The following is a 22,351-nucleotide window of genomic DNA, read 5'->3' as shown; positions in this document are numbered from 1 at the left end:
TGTTGGAGAAGACTCTTGACAGTCCCTTGGACTGCAAAGAGATCAAACAGTCCGTCCTAAAGGAAATCAGCCCTGAATATTTGTTGGAAGGACTGATGCTGAAGCTGAAACTCCAATACTTTGGCCACCTGATGCAAAGAACTGACTTACTAGAAAAGACCCCAATGCTGGGAAAGATTTCAGGTAGCAGGAGAAGGGGATGACAGAGGATGAGATGGTTGGATGGCATCACTGACTTGATGAACTTGAGTTTGAACAAGCTCCGTCAGTTGGTGATGGACAGGGAAGCCTGGCCTGCTGCAGTCCATGGGATCACAAAGAGTCGGACATGACTGAGCAACTGAACTGAACGCTTACCACTACCTTCCCAGCCCATAGTCTCACTCTGCAGCTGCAGCCTCCCACCTCTTCTGAGTATGATCACAGCCACTTTGCATAGACTCCTTCTTCAGCCTAGAACATCCCTCCCCATCTCCCCCATACCTTTCACAGTGCCTGACATGTGATAGTGAGTGAGTGAAGTTGCTCAGTCGTGTCCGACTCTTTGCGACCCCATGGACACCAGGCTCCTCCGTCCATGGGATTTTCTAGGCAAGAGTACTGGAGTGGGTTGCCATTTCCTTCTCCAGGGAATCTTCCCAAACCAGGGATCGAACCCAGGTCTCCAGCATTGTAGACAGACGCTTTACCATCTGAGCCACCAGGGACGTGTGGTAAGACCTCCACAAATAAGGGACAAATGAAGCTCTCAGAATTCCCTTTCTCTAGGCGGGAGAACCCATCTCCCCATCCTCTATACTCCAGAAGCTCTCAGGATGTGCTTCTCTTAAGCTCTTATCAGAACCTGCATCCTGCTTGGTTGGTGGATGAAGCTGTTTCCCCTCATTAAGCTTCTCTTCTTTTTGGCCCTCATAGCATTTAGTACAGAGTCCTGTCCTCAGACACTGTTTTTGTTTTTGTTTTTTTTTGATGGGTACATCAACTGTTTTTTTTCTTTTTTTTTTTTCATTTATTTTTATTAGTTGGAGGCTAATTACTTTACAATATTGTAGTGGTTTTTGCCATACATTGACATGAATCAGCCATGGATTTACATGTGTTCCCCATCCCGATCCCCCGTCCCACCTCCCTCCTCATCCCATCCCTCTGTGTCTTCCCAGTGCACCAGCCCTGAGCACTTGTCTCATGCATCCAATCTGGGCTGGTGGTCAGACACTGTTTTTGAATTAAGCCCAAACCATCTGCAAAAAGAAGCATTTCTCTTTCCTGAAGGCAGAGGGTAAATCTGATCATTCTCTTCTCACCTTCTAGTCTTCCATCTGGGGCAGCAGACCCTCTTGTATTTACACTGGGCTATGCAGGGCTAGGGAGAAGGAAATGGCAACCCACTCCAGTATTCTTGCCTGGAAAATCCCATGGACTGAGGATCCTGGTAGGCTACAGTCCATAGGGTCGCAAAGAGTCAGACACGACTGAGCAACTTCACTTCATTTCACTTCATGCAGGGCTAGAGTTGACTTATTGGAAAAGACCCTGATGCTGGGAGGGATTGGGGGCAGGAGGAGAAGGGGACGACAGAGGATGAGATGGCTAGATGGCATCACCGACTTGATGGGCATGAGTTTGAGTAAACTCTGGGAGCTGGTGATGGACAGGGAGGCCTGGCGTGCTGCAGTTCATGGGGTCGCAAAGAGTCGGACACGACTGAGCGACTGAACTGGACTGAACTGAATGAACTGAATGCGGGCTGGGGAGTATTCTAGGATACTGTAGTGGGGAGGTCAACTTCATAAGAGCAGAAAGAGGGCATTTCTGTTTTTCTTTTTTTGACTGTGTTATGTGGCATTTGGGTTCCCCCACCAGAGATTGAACTTGTGCCCCCTTCATTGGGAGCACTGAGTCTTAACCACTGGACTACCATGGAAGTCCCAGAAAGACGGCATTTCTTGATTGATTTTGTAATATAGAATCTTAGGGCCTGTTAATGATTGAATACAGCTTCCTGTGTCCCATGTCCCATTCTCCTGGAAAGTCCTCTGGAACCTGGGAGAGGCCCGCATGGTAGAACCTCAATCTCTCTGCATCTTGCGGGCAGAGGAAAGGCCCTGGTGGTTTTGGTGACCAGCAGAGAGGACATGTCTCTGTTAGCTGTGGGGCCGTGGTCACTTGTAGACTGTCTGATGAAAATGCAAGAGTTGCCCAGCAGGGCCAAGGTCTCAGGATGGAGCATCGTTCAGAACTCCTTGGGCTCCAAACCAGCTTAGGCATAAAGAACACATTATACAATTGTATAACTGGGAGACCCAACAAACAATGTTGTTGAGGCTCTGGCTTTCACTGCATCTCCTGGCTGTTTCCCTCTCTGGGTTGGCTTTATTGTCAAGCAGGTGTTTTCTGCAAGGTGGGAGAGAGTGGCTCTCAACAGCTCCAAGTGTTTACCTTAACATCTCAGGATCTAAAAGAAGAATCACCCTGTCACTCGCAGCCTTCATGTACTAAATCTGATGGGAAGATTCCGATTGGCCTTGCTCTAGTCCTCTGTCTACTCCTTGACCAATCACGATAGATAAGAAAAGGGATGCTGTGACTGCCAGTCTTGTGGCCAGGCACCAGGAGGGACAATACCACTGGACCCCTGTAGAGGGATGCTTTCATAAAGGAAGGTGGGGCAGTACCCAGGCCAAACCAGGACAAAGACATAAAGGCCCATCCTAACAGCTGGGGCTGGAGTGTGGCTGTCAGGGTTTCCCTGACAGAGAGGTCTCCTCTCTGCCAAGGAGGGCTGTGATGACAGTGTCTGTGCTCCCCAGCTCCCCCACCACCACCTGTCCGAGCCGGCCTTCAGGAAGCTGGTGGAGGATGCACTAGGCCAGACCAGTCACCAGCTTCACTCCTTTCAAGAGAATTTCGAGAAAGTGCTGCCACCTCCCACCACACAAGTAAGTGTCCCTCCTTCCCCCTCAAAGACTGTCCAGTCCTTCACCTGCCGGTGGGGTGAGATCAGCCCCCTATTTCCTTCCCCTTTTCTTTTCCCAGTTGTCCCCTGTTATCCCAGAAACACGTTGCCTTTCCCTCTCTCCTTTCTGTGACCTGGGGATGAGGGTGGGGTGGAAATCTCTCTCTCTGTCACACACACACACACACACATTCTCTTCATGGTTGATAAGTATAAAAGCAGGTTAAGAAGATAACCTAAACATTTTGCTCTTAATGACGTCATAACAGGCAAGTGGCATTAACACCCTGAAACCTGCAACTTCTTCAGATTTTTCAGCAAAATTAACCTTGTTTCCTCATCACTTTCTCATAGAACTTGCTTCAAATACAACCATTCAGGATAAATAAAATGTTTGAACTAGAAGAATTTAGATTTTCTTTTTGCTATGAAATTTTTAATTGAAAAAGACAGTGTTTCAGCTGCATTGTGGTTGACAGAACTCTGGCTGGCCAAAGGCTTCTTTGGGTGGTAAAATAGTTTTTCTCTAAAATATAATGGAAGGGTATCTTGCAGTCCACTTGAAGAATTCTTCAAGAATATATAAAATAATGGAGTAGGACGGGCGGGGTGGGAGGGAAATTCAAGAGGGAGGGAATATATGTACGCTTACAGCTGATACACATTGTTGTACGGCAAAAATCAACACAATATTATCAAGCAATTATCTTCCAATTAAACATAAAGACAGAATCATAAAAAAGAATAAAATCAGCCTAATAATTTTAAAAAGATATATAAACTTTAAAAAGTTTTTAAAAGAATATATAAAATATCATGTATGTTTTAGTAATTGAAGTAGCTGAAAGGCAAAGAGGCTCTCAGAGTATGATGAAACCTGGGTTTGAGAAAACTGAAACTATATTCAGTCACATGTGAGATGTGATGTGAGGGTCAGGAGACGGGTCCAAGATTCCCCCAAAGGGAGAAGGCCCAAGAGACATGGGGGAACATTAAAGGAGCCCAGAAGAACTGGGCACAGACAGGTGGCCTTTGCACCTGACCAGAGCGTAGAGGACGTCAAAGAGCATCAGAGGGGTATGTGCACTTCAAGTGGGGTGGCCTCCACCTGGGAGTGAGCTGTCCCCACTTCGTTGCCCACACTGAGATGCCCAGCAGAGGACTCACTGGGGCTGTTACATGGGCTCTGCCACCCGAGGGGAGGAAGGGTGAAGGAAATCAAGAAAAGAGCGGCCACTCAGATGAGCCGTGGAAACTTCTATCTTTTTCTACTTAAGACAAAATAACATTTTTCTTATTGGAAAAGCAAGCCATGGTGATTGCAGGAAAAAGAAGAGAAGATACATAAAAATAGAAAGAAATGGGAACATCATAGTCCTGATGTGTTGCAGATTGGTAGGAAGAGAAGGGACTCCCATGACCCCAGCCCCACCCCAGCTTCCCCATCTCTCCTCTCATGTATCCCTGCAACACACACACAGATACACAGACACACACCTTCCTATAAATTCCTGACTTGTTTGCCTACGGGTACAGATCCCAGAGGAATGGGGTCACCCCCCAGGGCATGAGAGTACCAGTGCGATCTTTGCAGCCCTCCCCAGTGCCTCCAGGGAGTGCTGCTGTTCTTCACACAGGGAGGGGCAGAGACTTGAGAAAGAAGACAAACGTTTGCTACCACATACTTGCATTAACACCACCATTCTGAAAAAGAGCTACTGTGTCTCTACACTTTTGTTTGTGGGCCTGTTTAGAAACCTGGGATTCTCCTGGTTCTTGATCCTGATTCAGGAACCTATTGGAGGTATGGGAGATGGCAGAGTCCATGCCCAAGTGCCCCTGAAGGGCATCTCTGCCTACCTCCCTACACCTAGCACCTCTCCACCTGGAAATCACCATATAGAATATAGTGAATATATGTCCATCCATATATATCTAGAATATCTATATAGAATATAATAAGTCTATATTCAATATTTTTAGCTTCCTTGTTTTATAAAAGGGGACAATCTCCTGAGTCCCTTCTTGTTAATACTTTAGTTGGAAGCAGTGAATGAAAAAACAAAGACAGTGCCAAATTTCTAGATGCTCTGAAAATGCACTGAATCATTCTCCTTAGCTAGATGGCAATTTCCATTAAGGAAAAACTCTGTTGTAATTTACAAGGCTTACCGTGCCTTGTAAATGGTAGGGGGCTCAATAAAGGCTTGTGGACTCAAAACCCATGGAATAAAACCCTGAATTCCCTTTGTTCACCCGTGTGTGAGGGGTCTACATGGGTCAGCCCTGTGCTGGGTATTTAAGATCCCACGTGAGTAAGAGCTGGTGCTGACATGACACTCATAGTCTTACTCATTGGTGTTGAAAGATGTGTGTAAGGCATTTTCCTGTGGGACAGCTTAGCTTAATGCTATGGGCAGAATTTAGGGCCCAGTCCTGGAATTCTGTAGCTGGGAGATTCAGAAACTGACTTAGGATTTTAGAAATCCCAAGAAATTGAGACCAGAGAAGGATTTTAGAAGCTTCTTCTAAAATGCCTTTCTTCTGAATGCATTTCTTCTGAAATGCCTTTGGATACTAAGAGCATGTGTTTCTCATCTGATCCATCCATTTGTTGTTGAGGAGGCTGTTGCCCTGGCTGGGATGTGTCTGTGGGGAGTAGAGGTGGACTTGGTCCAGAACTCCTGGCTGTCAGCATGTCGGCCAGCACTGGTGTTAGCTTTAACCCTCCAGCTCCAGCATTGTTGTCTGTCTCTCTCCCTCTCCCAGCCACTCCTTCCAGGGGCTGAACGCCAGGTGCAGGCGCTCCTGAGCAAGTATGGCCCGGGAAAGCTCTACCAGGTGACAAGCAACGTCAGCGGGGCTGGGACTCTGGACCTGACCCTGCCGCGGGGCCACATCGTAGCCCTCCTTCAAAACAAGGACACCAAAGGCAACAGCAGCCGATGGCTGGTGGACACTGGAGGTATGTGGGACTTCAGGGGGCACTTCCCCACCCTTTGGGAAAACCACCCAATGAGAGCCAGTGGGGAGACATGGGCGCTCTTGTGAGTGGGGTCTGGCTATGCAGATCCAGGATGGGAATGAACACAGGTGAACTTGGAGGGCTTGGGGACATAGCCAACTTAGTGTGGTGTATGAGATGCCAAAAAGAGAGGTTGTCTTATGTTGCAACATCCGTATCCAGCACCTCCTATGTGCTGGGCACTGTGTAAAGAAGGCAAGGACTCACAAGGACTCTGCCTTGGGGACCTCACAAGTCACTGGTGTAGACGCAGTTCTGTGGATCACCTTGAAGAATGGCGATACGTGGAGAAGGAACACTTGGATCCCAACTGTAGGGACAGAAGTCTGACATCGAGAATGAAGTTGATGTTATCCTGCTCCCTCTGCTCTGGTCAGGTCCCTGGGTGTGCTGCTCAGATATGGGTGCCCCAGGAGGCATCAGGGCAGGAAGCAAGGGGCACCGTGAACCCAGGACGAGATGCCCCAGTATCTCCACTGTCTTCCACAGAGGGGCATGTGATCCACAGATGACAGTTACACAGGACTATTGGGAGGGGATCTGCAGACAGTTTTTCCCCACTTCAGATACTTTATTTTAATTCAGTATTTTAATGTTTATTAGAAAAAATATAACTAGTACAGAAACCCATGATTTTATTCATTGTTATCAATGTATAGTACAACACTAAGTTTTAAAAAGTGAGTTTATTAAAAAATTAAGATGGTACAGATCTGGCAAAAATCATAAAAAGGGAAACTCTGGACTCTAGTTGAAAAACTTGAGCTGGATGAAGATTAAAACAAGGCTCCTGGAGTCAAGAAGACCAGGTTGGGATCCCAACTCAGCACTTTACTAACTGCATGATCCTGGAGGAGTTATGGAGCCTCTCTGAGCCCTGTTGGTTCAGCAATAAAATGGAGATAACAATACTGACCTTGAGAGCTGATATGAAGACTAGGTGGTCCAGTGCAGTTCAGCACCAGGCAAGCTATCAGAAGGTGACAGCCATTCACAGGAACAGCAGCCAGAACACCCCTGGGGTAGCTGTTACAAGAAGGGACTGGGGGCACTTTGAAAAGGGAAAGGCAATTTCTGCCTCCTGGGAAGGCAGTCCTGCAGTGAGGAATAGCCTTGCTCGGACAGGGGACCAGAGGTGCCAGCACCAGGAAAACAGTTTTCATTCCAGTCCAAGGAAGAACTTTTTGTCTCTGCCAGAGCTGTTCCAAATGAACTGGGTTGCCTCTGTGGGGAATGAGCTCCCTGTCACTGGGGTAAACAAGCAGAAGCTAGAAAGAGTGAGAGCAGGGTGGGGTGAGTGGTTTTGTGAGGTTCTGAGATGACTTTTCAAGGCCCACTGTAGTGCTGAGAAGCTGTATTGGAGGCAGTCACATCCACAAATGGCGGTGACTTCCTCTACCACTGAAAGGGGCGATCCACAGCCAGATAACATTCTGTATGTCCTGCAGGACATCGAGGGTACGTGCCAGCTGGAAAACTGGAGGTGTACCACGTGGTCCCCAGTGAGGAGGAGCTCAGAGGGCAGGCGAGGCCTCACAGAGACTTCCAACATCAGACACCAGAGTCCGTCTCGGCCCCGGTCCCCTCTGTCCCAACTGTGACCCAGGTGAGCCTAGAAGAGGGGTGGGGGCCATCTGGAGCGGGGCTTTGATTTTCATCCTGTCAGGAGGAGTTACCACCCTGTGCAGTGGCCACACCAGTGTCCTGGCCAGGCGTGTACCTGGAGAAAAGGGACTCTCATCCCTGCCATGTCAAAAGGAGAGCTAATCCTTTACTCTCCAGTAAGCAGAGCAAATGGGATTATTTCATTCATTCATTTATTCATGCATTCATTATTCAGTATACGCCAGGCACTGTGTTAGATGAGAGATACAATGATAAGCAGAGGTCAACCTTGGCCCTTGCCTTCCTCAAATTTATAATCTAGGAGGTAGGGGAAACAGTGATTAATAATCATATAAATGATCTCAAATTCCTATTAGTGATAGGTGCCAGAGCCTTAAGTGAGGGAGAGGATTAGGGAAGGTTTTTCTGAAAAGAATCATGCTTTTGTTCAGATTTGAAGGATGAATAGGAAGTAATTCGATAAAGGGGTGTGAATGGGAAGAACTTCCCTGAAAACATGCCCAGCAAATGCAAAGCCCAGGGCTGGGGAGGACACGGTTAGTAAGGAACTGAGTGGAGCCAGCAAGATAGGGGCAGTGAGGTGCTGTTGAAGAGGTGAGGTGGGGCCAGCCATTGGGGCCTGTGGCCTTGCCGAGGGTGTTGATCTTTCTCATAAAATGCCATGGGAAACTTGTACATGCATGTTCATCGCAGCATTATTCATAACAGCCCCTAAGTGGAAACAACCTATGTCCATCAACTGATGAAAGAATAAACAAAATCTGGCATATCCATGCAATTTCAAATGTTATACAGCCAAGAGAAAGAGTGGCATTCTGACACATGCTACCACACGTAGCTCGATACAGAAGACCATGTAATGTGTGATTCTCTATTCAAAATGTGTAGGATAGGCAGTTACATTGGGGCAGAAAGTAGATCAGTGGTTGTCAGGGGCTAGGGGCAAGGGGAGTGGAAAGTGACTGCTAAGCGGTCTAGGGTCTCTTTGGGATGATGAAGATGTTCTGGAATTACATAATGATGGTGGTAGCACAACCTTGAGAACATACTAAAAACTACTGAATTGTACACTTTGAAAGGGTAGAGTGTGTGTATGTGAATTATATCTGAAAACAAAAAGTGATGGGAAGGCTTTGCAGAGCCAAATCCTAGGGGGAAGAAGGTTAGTGAGGTCGCTGTGAGGGTTGATTTAGGTAGCGGCTGGCACATGGGAGCATCAGTAAATGGAGGCAGCACGCACAGTTATGGAGGAGGAGCTCCAAAGGTGATGAATGAGCAGCAGAAAGGACCCAGGCCCAGGGGCAGGTGCCCAGAGGCTTGCAGTGAATAGTTGGGGAGCCTGGAATGGGCTGAGGGAGGGCTGCATAGAAGCCCATGGAAGCTGTGATGTGCAGCTCTGGCACGTGCTGAGAAGGTTCTCAGGCCAGTGCCAGGAGAATTAGCTAGAAGTGCTACACCAGGGCTGCCTCCAGCTAGACACACCCACCCATTGGCAAAGGACCCACAAAGGTCCCACAAGGGAGCCTGGCCACCCAACTCAACCCCATCACCAGCCAGTATGGATGGTGTCCCCAGAACCCTCACCTAGGGGCTCATGTGGAGAGCTCAGCTGTCCATCAGGCCAGAGACATTAGCTGCTTCCTCTCTGTGCGTCTGCTCAGTGGGACTCACATGGGGTCATTCCAGTCCCCTGTTGCCTCTGACTGTTCATGGCCCATAGTAATAAAAGTCATGGTAGGGGCTTCCCTAGTGGCTCAGTGGTAAAGAATCCGCCTGCCAGTGCAGGAGACATGGGTGTGACCCCTGACCCGGGAAGATCCCACATGCCATGAAGTAGCTGAGCTCATGCACCACAACTGTTGAGCCTGTGCTCTGGAGCTCGGAAGCCACAACCACTGAAGCCTGCACATCCTAGGTCCCATGCTCTGCAATAAGAGAAGCCACTTCCACGAGAAGTCCACACACCACAACTAGAGAAACAAGGCAACTAGAGAAAACCACAGCAACAAAAGACCCAGCGCAGCCAAAAAAAAAAAAAAGTCGTGGTAAAAATAACCGAAGCAGCAAATTCCCTGGTCATCCAGTGGTTAGAACTCGGCACTTTCACTCATTAGGCCTGGGTTCCATCTCTCTTCAGGGAACTGAGATCCCTCAAGCTGCATGGCATGACCAAAATAATAATAATAATAATATTATTATTATTAATATTATTAACAAAGCAGCCTGCATTTGTTGAGCCCTTACTATGTACCAGGCACAGGCAATTCATCCATTAAGTTCCCACAATTATCTGGAGGGAAGGATATCATCCTTCCATTTTACAGATGATGAAACTGAGGCCCAGGGAGGTAAAATATCAGCCTAAGTGCCCTCCTCTCCATTATGATTTTTTTGGGGGGACCCTTTCCCTAAAAAGTAACAGAGTTGCCCAACCATCCCTCCTGTCTCTACACCAAGCTGGGAAATTGGCCTGGACAGATGACACCCTTGGATCTGAGGAGGGTAGTGAGGAAGGGACTCTGAGTCTTCTGCTCAGTAGGATGGCAGCAGTGGGCTGAGAGCACCCCTCCTGAGGTCAGACAGGTCAGCGTCACTGCTATGTGATTTTGAATTAGTTCCTTGATGTCTCTGAGTCTTAATTTCCTTATCTGAAAAAAGGAGGAAATAGAATTATAGAACTGTGAAAATCAAAACCAGACAAAGAGCCTGCCATCCAGTAGGTATTAGCAGAGTGGAGGTAGCTGACATCTTTGGTCAAAGGACACATTTGGGAGGCAGTGACTGCCCAGCCGCTGAGTCAGGTGGCAGGGAAGAGGGTAAACATCTTCTCTGGGTTGGGCTTATCTGTCCTCTCAGCCTGACCACTTCTGTGTCGTTCCCCATGTGTTTCAGGTGGTGGCCATGTACCCGTTTGTGGCCAGAAGCAGCCATGAAGTGAGTCTACAGGCAGGCCAGCGGGTGACTGTGCTGGAGGCCCAGGACAAGAAGGGGAACCCAGAATGGAGCCTCGTGGAAGTGAACGGACAGAGGGGCTACGTGCCTTCCAGCTTCCTGGCCAGGGCCCCAAGTCCAGCTCCATGGGGCTGGAGTTTGCCTTCTTAGGGTGCCCTCCTTGAAGTTCATGTTCCAGGAGGGTTAGAGGCTGTGACCCTGGGAAGGAAAGGAAGCAAAGAAAAGTTGGGGGTGGATAGGGAGATCAGGTTAGGGCAGGGTGAAGGGCACAGAGAAGGTAGCCAGAAGAGGGAAATGAGCCTTGCGAAACGCCCGGTGTGGGTGGGCATGAAAGGCCCCAGCCAGGGCAGCTCATTCTGTCTGCCTGGAGAAGGCGTTCCAACCTGAGTCACAGCACCCTGGATGGCAGGTCCCAGCTGATGCGCCAGGACTTGCTTGTGGCCAGTCTTACCTGTGCTCCTGCCCCAGCCTGTCCATGGGAGTAGGTCACCTAGATGAGCATTACCTGTGTGCTGTGTGGTTGCATGGAGGGCCCCTGGAGAGTCCAGAACTGCCTGGCCTGACAGCTCACTTCCTTCCTGTGACATAGAGACACCATAGCCGACCAGTCGGCTTTTATTTCTCCACAGTGGGAGCTGAATTACCTTAGGCAGTGAACACACAGGAGCCCTCTCTAGCAGGGAGCGAGGGTTTGTCAGGGCAGTAGAAAGGTTCCCAGGAGTCTTTTGGCTGGGCCTGGAGTGGGTGTGAGCAAGTCACAATTCTGGAATGTGTGTAGGCAAGTGCAGAGGCTGCTCCAGGGGAGAGGGGTTTTTGAGGGTGTGTTAGGTGGGGTGTGTGAAGTTGTACAGTTGAGGCGTGTGTTAGGTTGGCAGCAGTTGTACACTGCTGCTGTGTTCTCTGGACTAGGGGACAAAGGGCCATGCAAATCTCAGAGGAAACTGTGAAGCAGGTAACTAAAGGCCTGGTGGGTGGGTTATGCCTTGGTTTCCTGTTTCTGGAAGAAGGGAAGCCAGGGGAACCCCTGGTGGTTTCAGAAGGGTGCTTAAGGCCTGGAGGCCACAGTGGAGGTGATGTCAGTTGGCTGTGGAACCTCAGACATAGGACACAACCTCAGTTTTCACATCTGTTAAGACCTAACCCAGGCTTGTGATGAGAATGAGGAGATGCCAAAGTTGTGGAAGCTCCTTGTGAATCATGAAGTGTGACATAAATGTAAAATTGCAGGATGTGCAGGAAGTGGTCTCAGGATGGCCCGAGGCATCAACTGGCCACTCTCCATGCCCATGGCCATGACCAACATTAATAATCAGTGTGGCATCCTTTCCTTTAAACCCATGATCCCTCCCAGTGCTGCATTCTAGGTAACCAAACATTTGAACTTGGTGAGATCACATTAATTGTCATCCCTTTCTAGAACCTAGAAATTGAAGCCTCTCAAAAGAGTTCCTGTTCAAGGAAGACTGACCACCGGGGCAAATTTGGGTGCAGCAGCTGTTGGATCATCACTTCTAAGTTGTCGCTTTGGGCTCAGATAAGTTGTAAGATTCACAGGAGAGAGAAAAGGTGATTCAGTGTACCTTTTAAAACAAATGACAAATTTCAGAACAAATCCACATTAGATTATGTGTAAAAACAGGTGGCAGTTTAGACTTGATTCCAAGAACATCTCTGTATTATAACTGTAGTGCCTAAAATTGTTAGCTCTGGTTTTTGGAGAACATTTAATAAGTGTATACATGTCTGTGTCAGACAGTCTGTAACTTACCTTCTCTGGGCTTGTGAAAGCATGAAGGCTGCATACATAATGCAAGAGAAACTCAGTCGCCACAACCTTTCACCCAGCACAAAATTAACTCTAAGATGCTTACGACTCATTTTCCTTTCTCTTCCCTGCTCAGATTTCTGATGCAAACAAGAAGCACAGGAGAGCAGGTGATAAAATAGGAAATCCAGCTGTGGTAGAACCAGTGTGGTTCTACAGTACTTTTGAGAGCCTACTCTTTGCACTGGGGCAGCTTTCAACTATGACTGAAGCGAGGTTCCCATTCAGAGATGCTGATGCAATTTGTCTGGAGTGCGGCCCAGCCTCAGAAATTCAGAGAGCTCCTCAAGTACTTCCAGTGTGTGGCCAGGGTTGGGGATCTCTGCCCTGGACACACAGTGCTGGTCGAGATAGACCTGGGGTCAGAAATGGTCACGAGCTCTGACCTAGGGATGTGCCCCATCCGAACTTTGTACTTACTGAGATGCTTTAAACAGAAAGCTTGAGAGGACGTTTGAATCAGGACAGCCTGTTCTTTCAGGTCCTAGAATGTATATTTATTAAGTGCCATTAAAAGGGACCTGAACAAAACTGGATGTTCTTGTAGGCATAAGGGAGGAAACCAAAATATACTTGGAACCAAATCTATCTCACGAAAGGAAGATAAAAATGTATTCAGTAACACACGGGTTGTGGTTTTTCATACCAGGGGATGAGATTAAAAGTCACTGAAGGGTGAGGAAATGCACAACTGAGAATATGGAGAATGGCCTGAATTTTCTCCAGAGGACTCGGTGTAATGTGCCTTTCCCCTCCAGATGCCTAGAACCATTGCACTGTGTCTTATTTATTTCAATGCCGGGCCATCACATATTAGACTTGCAAAGGTATTTGCCTGTGACTTGAACAACACTTCCAAGAGTTGAAGACTGATTCACGAGGGTGCCTCTTGCTCCCTGCAATGGAGTTTAACCTTTTGGCCTCCAACCTAGTTTTAGACATGGGGACCAGATTACAATATCTCAATGCTCAAAAAGATGAGCAAATTCTTGGTTAATGTGAGTTCTAGCTTGGTGAATAACTGATGTCAACTACTGGGAATAAAGGTCTTAAAGATGAAATGTCGCTGAAATTTGTGTGACTCTAATCATTGGAGGGCCAGTCAGTGTGACCTTTGTTCACTAGACACTTGCTATATATAAAAATGGCACCTGATTTATTCATGTGTTCGTTTAATGAGTGTCTACTGCATATCTTCAGTGCCTCCAGGAGTTGGCCTTGGCTGTTGGGGATGCAGTGAGAAGTCCAAGATCGGGGCCCTGCCCTCCCAAAGCCTATAGTTTGATGAAGGAGGCAGGCAAGGCAACAGTTAAACACAGTGTTAGTTGTTATGGGTGATTATAGGTACCACCAGAGCCCAGGGAGAGGCCAGCCCCTGACTTAGACTTGGTGGCTAAGGAGGGCTTCCTGAAAGAAGTGATATCCAAGCTGACAGGAAATGGAATAGATGAAGGTGGGAGGGAGGGCATGTCAAAGGTCCAGAGATAAGAGCAAGCGCGGCTCATCGGGGAACTGAAGTGCTGTACGGCTGAAGCACATGGTGTGTGTAGGGGTGGTGGGTGCAGTGGGAGATGGCTTAGTGAGTTGTGCCTGGTAAGGAGCTTTGGGGTTTATTGTGAAGGCAGTCAGGGGGCACTAAAGGGTTTCAAGCAGCAGAGTGACACATGTGGGATTGTGGTTTAGGATGCAAGTGCTGTTTCATCCCTGGATCTCCCTAAGCGTCTGTCACATGCCTCAAGTTATAGATGTTCAAAACACGTTGCTAGATAATACCCAGATGGGATCGGAACACCAAAGCCTGCCTCCAAGTGTCTCCCATCCAGCTATAAAGGACATATGAGCATCAAGCAGTTACCTGGCACCACAAGGCAGAAAGCTGTCAGCCCCAGAAGTTGTTATAGCCCAGGCTTCTAGATGTTCAGACAAGGAGGAGCTTTGGGGATGCTGAGGGGGTCAGGGAGGCTTTCTGGAGGAAGTGGAGCTGGTGCTGGGTTTGTGGATAAGTAGGATTGGGGAGCTCTCTGAGCCACCAGGCTTCCCTGGTACCTCAGTGGTAAAGAATCTGCCTGCAATGCGGGAGACCTAGGTTCGATTCCTGGGTTGGGAAAATCCCCTGGAGAAGGACAAGACTACCCATGCCAGTGTTCTTACCTACAGAATTCTATGGACGGAGGATCCTGGCAGGTTACAGTCCATAGGGTCTCAAAGAGTCGGACACAACTGAGTGATTAAGCACACAGGATTGGGGAAGGGGAAAGGGAAGACTTCTCAGGCCTAGGGAAGCAGCATCGTGGTATAAGTGTCCAGCACTTGGTCTTAAAACCCCTGAGTTCAGGGCCTACATGGCCATAGGCAAGTAGCAAACTCATTTACTACAAGTTTCTGCGTGTGAAGAAGTTTGATGAGGGTCCTCAACCTGCCCTTTGGTCTTCTGTTTTTCTTATCAGTAATTTTCAAGCTTCCTTTTCCTGAGTCAGGGTGGGCACCTTTCCCATTCAGGGCAATCCCAGACATGGGCAGGAGTGTCCCAGATGTTTTTCTCATCTGTAGAGAGTGTACAATTCCTCTTCTCGCAGGGCAAGTGAGAGGACTGAGGGAAACAAACGCTTGTGAACAGTGGTTGATCACAATGGGAGCGTCACTGCTGTGTAGTGAGGGAACTTATGAACTCTGATCGCTAGGTGGCAGCAGGGCTCTATCAGCTGAGATTGGGCCTGGAAGCGCCCCCAGTCAAATTGAAATACAGAGGCTGCCAGGCAGGTGGTGCAGATGGGAGGAAGGGCCAGGTGAAAGACCCTAGGGAGTGGCAGGGACTGTGATGGACCAGCGCGAACACACTGCAGCCACAGGAGCTTGCAGCTGCTCGGCTTCAGCCAGTGTTGCCACATCAGAATGAGGGCCCAGTGGTGCCAGGCATTCTGATTTTTCAAGAGAAGTCAAATACCAGGGTTTTGTTTTGTTTTTTTAATGTGAACTCTTCTGTGTGGAGATTGTGCAGGTCACAGAAGGTCCCCCTCCAGTACATCTTCTGCAAGAGTGTGGGTTGGCTGCCCTGGTGGAGAATCTCCTCTGAAGAATTAGCTTCATGTCTATTTCCTGTGAAAGCCCTTCATGTGTCTCCACTTCACTCACTACTTCATCAGACATTAATTTTCCTTCCTTGGATCTCTGGGGAGCACCGTTCTCTTTTATGCTATTGTTACTATTGTTGTCATCAAATTTCTGTTAGACTGTGGGTCATATTTTCTGACCGTTCATGAGGATCTCCATAGTACCTATTTCACAAGATTCTTTTGAGGAATAAATGAGCCAGGGCCTGGCTTATTAGTGCTCAATAAACATACTTATCATTATTATGGAGACATGAGGCGAGATGACATGACATTTGAAGGAAGTTTTGCAGGGCCTGTCTTTCTCTCAGTATGGGGGATGGTGACGAGGCCTGGCCACTCCCTTATATAGATGAAGCCCCCAGGTCTTGAGGGCCTGGTGGAGACTGGTTCCAGCCCTTCCCTCAGTGGCTGCTGTCACACCCCAAAGGCATTCCTGGGACTTCCCCTGGTCTGGATCCCTGGTGCTGCACCTGGGTCAGGGTGGGCAGCATTCCCATCCAGGGCAATCCCAGTCACAGGCAGGAGTGTCCTAGATTCTCCTGCCTCTCCCCAGTGATAGGACTTTCTGAGGTTCACTGCATCAGGACAAGTCAGGCAGGGATTCAGACGATAATCAGGCATGCAGGTGCACTGAAGCAGGACTCTGCTCATAGGCTTAGGGCGCTTTGCATCCAGAAGCATCTTCTCAGGGTGCTCCCAGGGGACCCAGCAGCTTTGGGGACCAAGGCTCCTTGCTGGAGTTTCGAGTAGCAGATTCAGGAACAAAGAGAGGGGGAGATTAGACTTGTCCTTGTGGGCTCTGATTTATGCTGGGGTCAGGAGCACTAGTGAATGCTGTTCCGTTAGGTCTCAGGTGGCTCCCGTGCTTCCAGGGCACCTCCGGGTGGTGGTTCTGGGTTTCCTGCCTTGGACCCATGCATCTGTCATCAGCGGTCTGGGCAGCCTTGAGGCCTATGCGTAGAAAGGGAGCTCAGTGGCTGAAGGTTTGGAACAGCCTTGAGCCTCAGAAAAATTGAGGCCAGAGCGGGTATAGGAGTTGCATCCACCCCTTCTAAGCAGCTCACATCTCCAGAGGTTAGTCATTTGCTTGCTTGCTGTCACATTTATTCCCTGCCCAGCTCTGCTGTGTACTACAGAGAACTACATTTCCCAGGCTCCTCTGACCTCTGATTTTCTGGTATGTTTGGCCAATGGGAGACACTGGCAGGAAGGAGGAGAGGAGAACTCTAGGTATTTCTCCCTCTCTCAGTTTCAGGCAGCATCTCTGCCTTGGCTGGTCTCTTCCATGGATCCGGCTTCCACTGGATGTTCCTTCCCTCTTGGCCTTGGGAAGGCCTGGCTGTGCTTCCAGTTTCTGTCAGATAGCTTCAGATACCGGCACTAGTAACACTGCTGCTTCCCTGCGTTCCTCCAACCTAGAGACTGGAGTGTCTTTTTCCTATTGTTAATCCCTGTGGTGCTTCTAGGATCTTCTTTTACCTGTGTAACTCCCTCCCCATGTCCCTCTGTTCACAAGTCATAGTGGTTCTCTTTCTGACTGGACAGTGACTCTTGTGTGGCTTAGTGGCTAAGGGTATAGGGGGGTGGTGGACAGTGAAGCTGGGGCTTCCAGGTACCTCTGCCCCTCAGGCTGCCCAGCCTGCAGAAGAGATTGGGAGCATCACCAAGTCTGCTGCACGTTCCCTGGGTCAGGGAACAGTCAGGCCCTCCCCACCCAGAGCTCTTGGAAGAGTGTTCAGCTGTAGACAGCAGCTGAGTGGGTCAGGCTCAGGGTCAGTGGCTGTGAAAATCTGCAGGGAAACCTTTGGGGCAGCTGAAGCTGTTCCTACAGGGTCCAAAGAAGCAGACCCAGAAGAGACCCACTGGTGACCGTGTGAGGGCAGAGCCAGGCTGCATGCAGGAGGAGGAGGGGGTCACCTCCTTCTAGCCATAGGGCCTCAAGTCTGGCCCAGGCTCGGGAGGGGCAGTGAGATAGGAACTGGAGGTGGGGCTTCTGGCCAGGGAAGAGCCTGCTTGTCTTGATTCTGGGGTATCAGTGATTCTGGGCACATCAGCAGAGCCTCTGGCCTAGGGAAAGGCCAGTGCAGTAATAGCAATCACCGCAGCTTCTGTTCATGTCTCAGAGGGCTGTTTGAGGGTGATGTGAGGGAATCCACTTTACATGATTAATCCAGTGCTGGCACATGGGAAGCTCTCAAGACCTGCAAGCTAAAGAAAAATCAAAACCAAAAAATAACCCCTACAAATCTCAACAGCAACCAGCCTCTGTGGACCTTATTTTGTCTGCATTTCATGGAATAGGCTGGTGCCTAGTTTGCAGTGAAACCCAGGCCTCTCCCCGGAGCAGGGCTGGGGCTGGCAACACAGTCCCAGCTGCCAGGGCCAGGAAGAGGGTCAAGTCGGGTGACGAATTGTGAGGTTGGGAGATCACTGTGATCCCAGGACACGCGCCCCAGAGACATGGGGACAGATAGTAGGTGTCCAGAACTGCAGTGGGGCACTTAAGGACAAGTATCACCTCATGTTCAGACAGGAAAGATATCAAGGCCAGGTCAGAGAGTGGGTACCAGTCTTCGGGTTGAAGTTCAAGTACTAGGCTCTGGGGACTTGGTGATCAGGTCCACTAAAAATTACCAAGGAACTGGCAGGAGACAGGATTCAGCCCTGGGCACGAGGGACTTCATTTGGAGCCCTAGGGGCCAGAGCTGCTGGAAATTCTCCCATCTGAGGACAGGATTGAACCTAAGGAGCAAGATGGGTTGCCTATGGGCGAGGGGCTGGGATGGACAGGGTATGGGACAAAGAGGCCATGGGAGTCAGGAGCCCAGACTTCACACTGCAAAATGTCCAAATTCATATCCCGACTCCACACCCACCAGCTGTGTGACCTCGTCGAACAAGTTGCTTCATCTCCCTAAAACTTCACTTTCCTCTTTGTGGGTAAACCAGGAAATAGTCCTACCTCAAAGGGCTGTTGGAATGTCGAGGTGGGATCTTTCATGAAGGTGTTAGCACTGTTTCATGGAGACGTTAGCCCTGTGTCTGTGACATAGGAACACTGCTTGAATGATCCTCAAAGACACAGCCAGTTTTGCTGGCTCCCACCCCTCCAAAGGATTCTTCCCAAGGTTTGCCCATTGTGACCCCAGCCCGAGTCTTCTCTGGGCTAACACTCTGAGTACATTCAACCTTTGCTCTAACGTCTGTGTTCCTGACCCTTCACCACCTCAGGCATTAAAAAATACCCCTTCACTGCGTGAGCTCTTTCCAAACTGAAAGCAAGTGGATGTCTTAAGAGGCCAAAGGTTGTCCCCCTGGGAATGTAATGTGACCATGTCCTCGGATACTCCATGGTGATTAGAGCTCGCCATCTTGGATTACTTCACCCTCTCAGGAAGCTCCCTCAGAGCCCAGGCAGAGCAGTAGAGATAGCCTTGCTGATACCCATTTTTGGATATACTTTCTCCTGACTTTTGTTCCCTGCCACATTTCTAAATATTTTTTTCTCAAATTCTTTTTCACCCTTCTCCCACCCCTCTGTTATGAGGCAGAGCAGCAAGCATAAAAAACCAACCAGCCAAACAAACACAATTACATGCACACAACTGGAAAAATCTTAACATCTATCTTCTTTCCCTTTACACTACCCCACCCCCCCATGCCCCCTCCCAAGCCAGAGATTCCAAGGCATGGTACTTCCCCTTAGGAGTCATGTGTCCTCACCCCCACCTGAAAAAGCACAAAGTGAAATCGCTCAGTCATATCCGACTCTTTGCGACCCCATGGGACTGTAGCCTGCCAGGCTCCTCCGTCCGTGGGATATTCCACCAAAAGTACTTGGTCCAGATTTACTTTTCAGTTTTGTGAAAAGGCACTTTTTGCATGTGCCTTTTGTCTTTCTTCGTGTTTTACAATATGCACATGATATATTATGTTTAATAAAATTGACTATGGAATTTGAATTGTATCTCTTCTCCCCTAAGAGCCTGTCACACTTCCCTGGGCGCCTGTAAGGGACAGTGCCAACAAATACCTAATCTGCCTCTGTGATCCCAGAAACACTCTTCCTGCAGTCTTCTCTCAGTTGTTCATGCCAAAAACCCAGGATTCCCTCCACTTCCTCTCTTCCTCTCAGCCCTGTATATGACAGCCCAGCAAGGCCTGTCAACTTTACTTCCAAAACCTTCCCAGCCGGTCTACTTTTCCCCTCTCCACCCCCTCCACCCCTCCTCTCTCTCCTGAGCTCCTGAAGGAGCCCCCTGACACTCTCTTGATCCCCACCCTTGTGTTTCCCCCTCACCCACTCTGCACAGAACAAAGTGATCCTTTGGAAAACTAAATTAGAGAATGTCACTCCTGTGCTTAAATCTGAACAAGACCCAAACTCCTTCAGTTCAGTTTTGCGACCCCATGAATCGCAACATGCCAGGCCTCCCTGTCCATCACCAACTCCGGAGTTTACTCAGACTCATGCCCATCGAGTTGGCGATGCCATCCAGCCATCTCATCCTCTGTCGTCCCCTTCTCCTCCTGCCCCCAATCCCTCCCAGCATCAGGGTCTTTTCCAATGAGTCAATTCTTCGCATGAGGTGGCCATAGTATTGGAGTTTCAGCTTCAGCATCAGTCCTTCCAATGAACACCCAAGACTGATCTCCTTTAGGATGGACTGGTTGGATCTCCTTGCAGTCCAAGGGACTCTCAAGAGTCTTCTCCAACACCACAGTTCAAAAGCATCAGTTTCTCAGCACTCAGCTTTCTTCACAGTCCAACTCTCACATCCATACATGACCACTGGAAAAACCATGGCCTTGACTAGACGGACCTTTGTTGGCAGTATAATGTCTCTGCTTTTTAATATGCTATCTAGGTTGGTCATAACTTTCCTTCCAAGGAGTAAGCGTCTTTTAATTTCATGGCTGCAGTCACCATCTGCAGTGATTTTGGAGCCCAAAAAATGAAGTCTGCACTGTTTCCACTGTTTCCCCATCTATTTCCCATGAAGTGATGGGACCAGATGCCATGATCTTAGTTTTCTGAATGTTGAGCTTTAAGCCAACTTTTTCACTCTCCTCTTTCACTTTCATCAAGAGGCTTTTTAGTTCTTCTTCACTTTCTGCCATAAGGGTGGTGTCATCTGCATATCTGAGGTTATTGATATTTCTCCCAGCATTCTTGATTCCAGCTTGTGCTTCTTCCAGCTCAGCGTTTCTCATGATGTGCTCTGCATATAAGTTAAACAAGCAGGGTGACAGTATACAACCTTAATGTACTCCTTTTCCTATTTGGAACCAGTCTGTTGTTCCATGTCCAGTTCTAACTGTTGCTTCCTGACCTGCATATAGGTTTCTCAAGAGGCAGGTCAGGTGGTCTGGTATTCCCATCTCTTTCAGAATTTTCCACAGTTTATTGTGATCCACACAGTTGAAGGCTTTGGCATAGTCAATAAAGCAGAAATAGATGTTTTTATGGAACTCTCTTGCTTTTTCATTGATCCAGCGGATGTTGGCAGTTTGATCTCTGGTTCCCCTAACTTTTCTAAATCCAGCTTGAACATCTGGAAGTTCACAGTTTATGTACTGCTGAAGCCTGGCTTGGAGAATTTTGAGCATTACTTTATTAGCTCAGACCTAACTGACCCTGTATAATGGACCCTGCCTCCCTCTCACGGCATCACGTACCACCCTCCACCTTGATCACTGTAATTTGGCCAACACTTGCTTTCTTCCTTCTATTCCTCAATTACTGTAAGCTCCTTCCTGACTCAGGGACTCTGCACTGGCCTTACCCTTCCCTGGGACACTCTTGTCCCAAATCTTCCCTTGGCTGGCTTCTTGCCACACAGGTCAGCTCCTCAGTGATGCCTTCACTGACCACTCCATCTGGGTAGTTTCCAACCCTCTGCACCCTGACCCCAACACTCACTATTCATCACCCTGTCTTCCTATCGTAATAGATCGTGCCCCTCCCTCTTATTTTCTTGTTTATCTGTTTGTTGTTTGCTTTCCTCATTAGAAAGTAAGCTCCTAAAAGGTAAGGATTTTATCCATCTTCCATGTGTGCATGCTCAGTTGCTCAGTCATGTCTGACTCTTTGTGACCCCATGAACGGTGGCCCGCCAGGCCCCTCTGTCCATGGGATTGTTCAGACAAGAATGCTGGAGTGGGTTGCCATTTCCTTCTCCAGGGACTGAACCTGCATCTCCTATGTCTCTTGCATTGGTAGCAGATTCTTTACCCCTAAGTTACCTGGGAGGCCCTTTTATCCATCTTATTCAGTCCTAAATCCAAATAGTGTTTAGTATGTCCCAAATGGAGCATGCTTGCACTAAAAAAAATTATTCATAGTTTATCTGAAATTCAGATTTAACTAGGTGCCCTGAATTTAACTGGCAACCCTACTTGAGACTCATGGTCCCACATCTTGGGAATATGGTCCCAATAGAATGAAACTGGTATGTGAAGAGAAGAGAGAAAATGAGACAGGGGAGAGGGTGGGGGAGAGGGAGAGAGACAGGCAAAGACAGAACAGGAGAGTAATAGAGAATGAGTGAGAGAGAGAGAGACAGAAGAGTCACAGGTAGACCAGTAGACACCCTCTGATAGTGTTCACGTCTCACAGTGACCCACCCAGAGTCAGTGCCACCCCATCCTTTCTGTCGCTGGCTTGTTTACAGGTACCCATAAATTCCCCTTTCGTTTCAGAATAATAGCCAACATTCTCGAGCACTTGTGTGTGCCAGGCACTGGGCCAAGCTCTTTGGAGGCACTATCTCTTTTAGGCGGTCACCTCACACAGTTCTATAAGGGTGTTACCGTCGTGTGCTCTACAGAGGAACAGCGAAGTTAAATAACGT

The 22,351-nt window shown here is 48.5% G+C and overlaps 1 protein-coding gene across 3 annotated transcripts in view; it reads left to right on the top strand.

Annotated features, from left to right (window-relative positions):
- ARHGEF37 (Rho guanine nucleotide exchange factor 37) overlaps window positions 1-13,449 on the top strand; it is a 57,777-nt gene extending 44,328 nt beyond the window's left edge. For all 3 annotated transcript variants that reach the window (XM_043465006.1, XM_043465003.1, XM_043465004.1), the window contains 4 exons: window positions 2,811-2,939; window positions 5,726-5,921; window positions 7,430-7,587; window positions 10,500-13,449. In XM_043465006.1, coding sequence (XP_043320941.1) covers window positions 2,811-2,939; window positions 5,726-5,921; window positions 7,430-7,587; window positions 10,500-10,709 — 693 coding nt within the window. In that variant the 3' untranslated portion in view covers window positions 10,710-13,449. The remainder of the gene's footprint in view (window positions 1-2,810; window positions 2,940-5,725; window positions 5,922-7,429; window positions 7,588-10,499) is intronic.
- The last annotated feature ends 8,902 nt before the right edge of the window (window positions 13,450-22,351 follow it).

This window comes from Cervus canadensis, chromosome 4 (assembly GCF_019320065.1).
Source record: "Cervus canadensis isolate Bull #8, Minnesota chromosome 4, ASM1932006v1, whole genome shotgun sequence".
Lineage (NCBI taxonomy): Eukaryota > Metazoa > Chordata > Mammalia > Artiodactyla > Cervidae > Cervus > Cervus canadensis.
The sequence above is the reverse complement of the archived record's forward strand: the minus strand, read 5'-3'. Positions and strand labels throughout refer to the sequence as shown.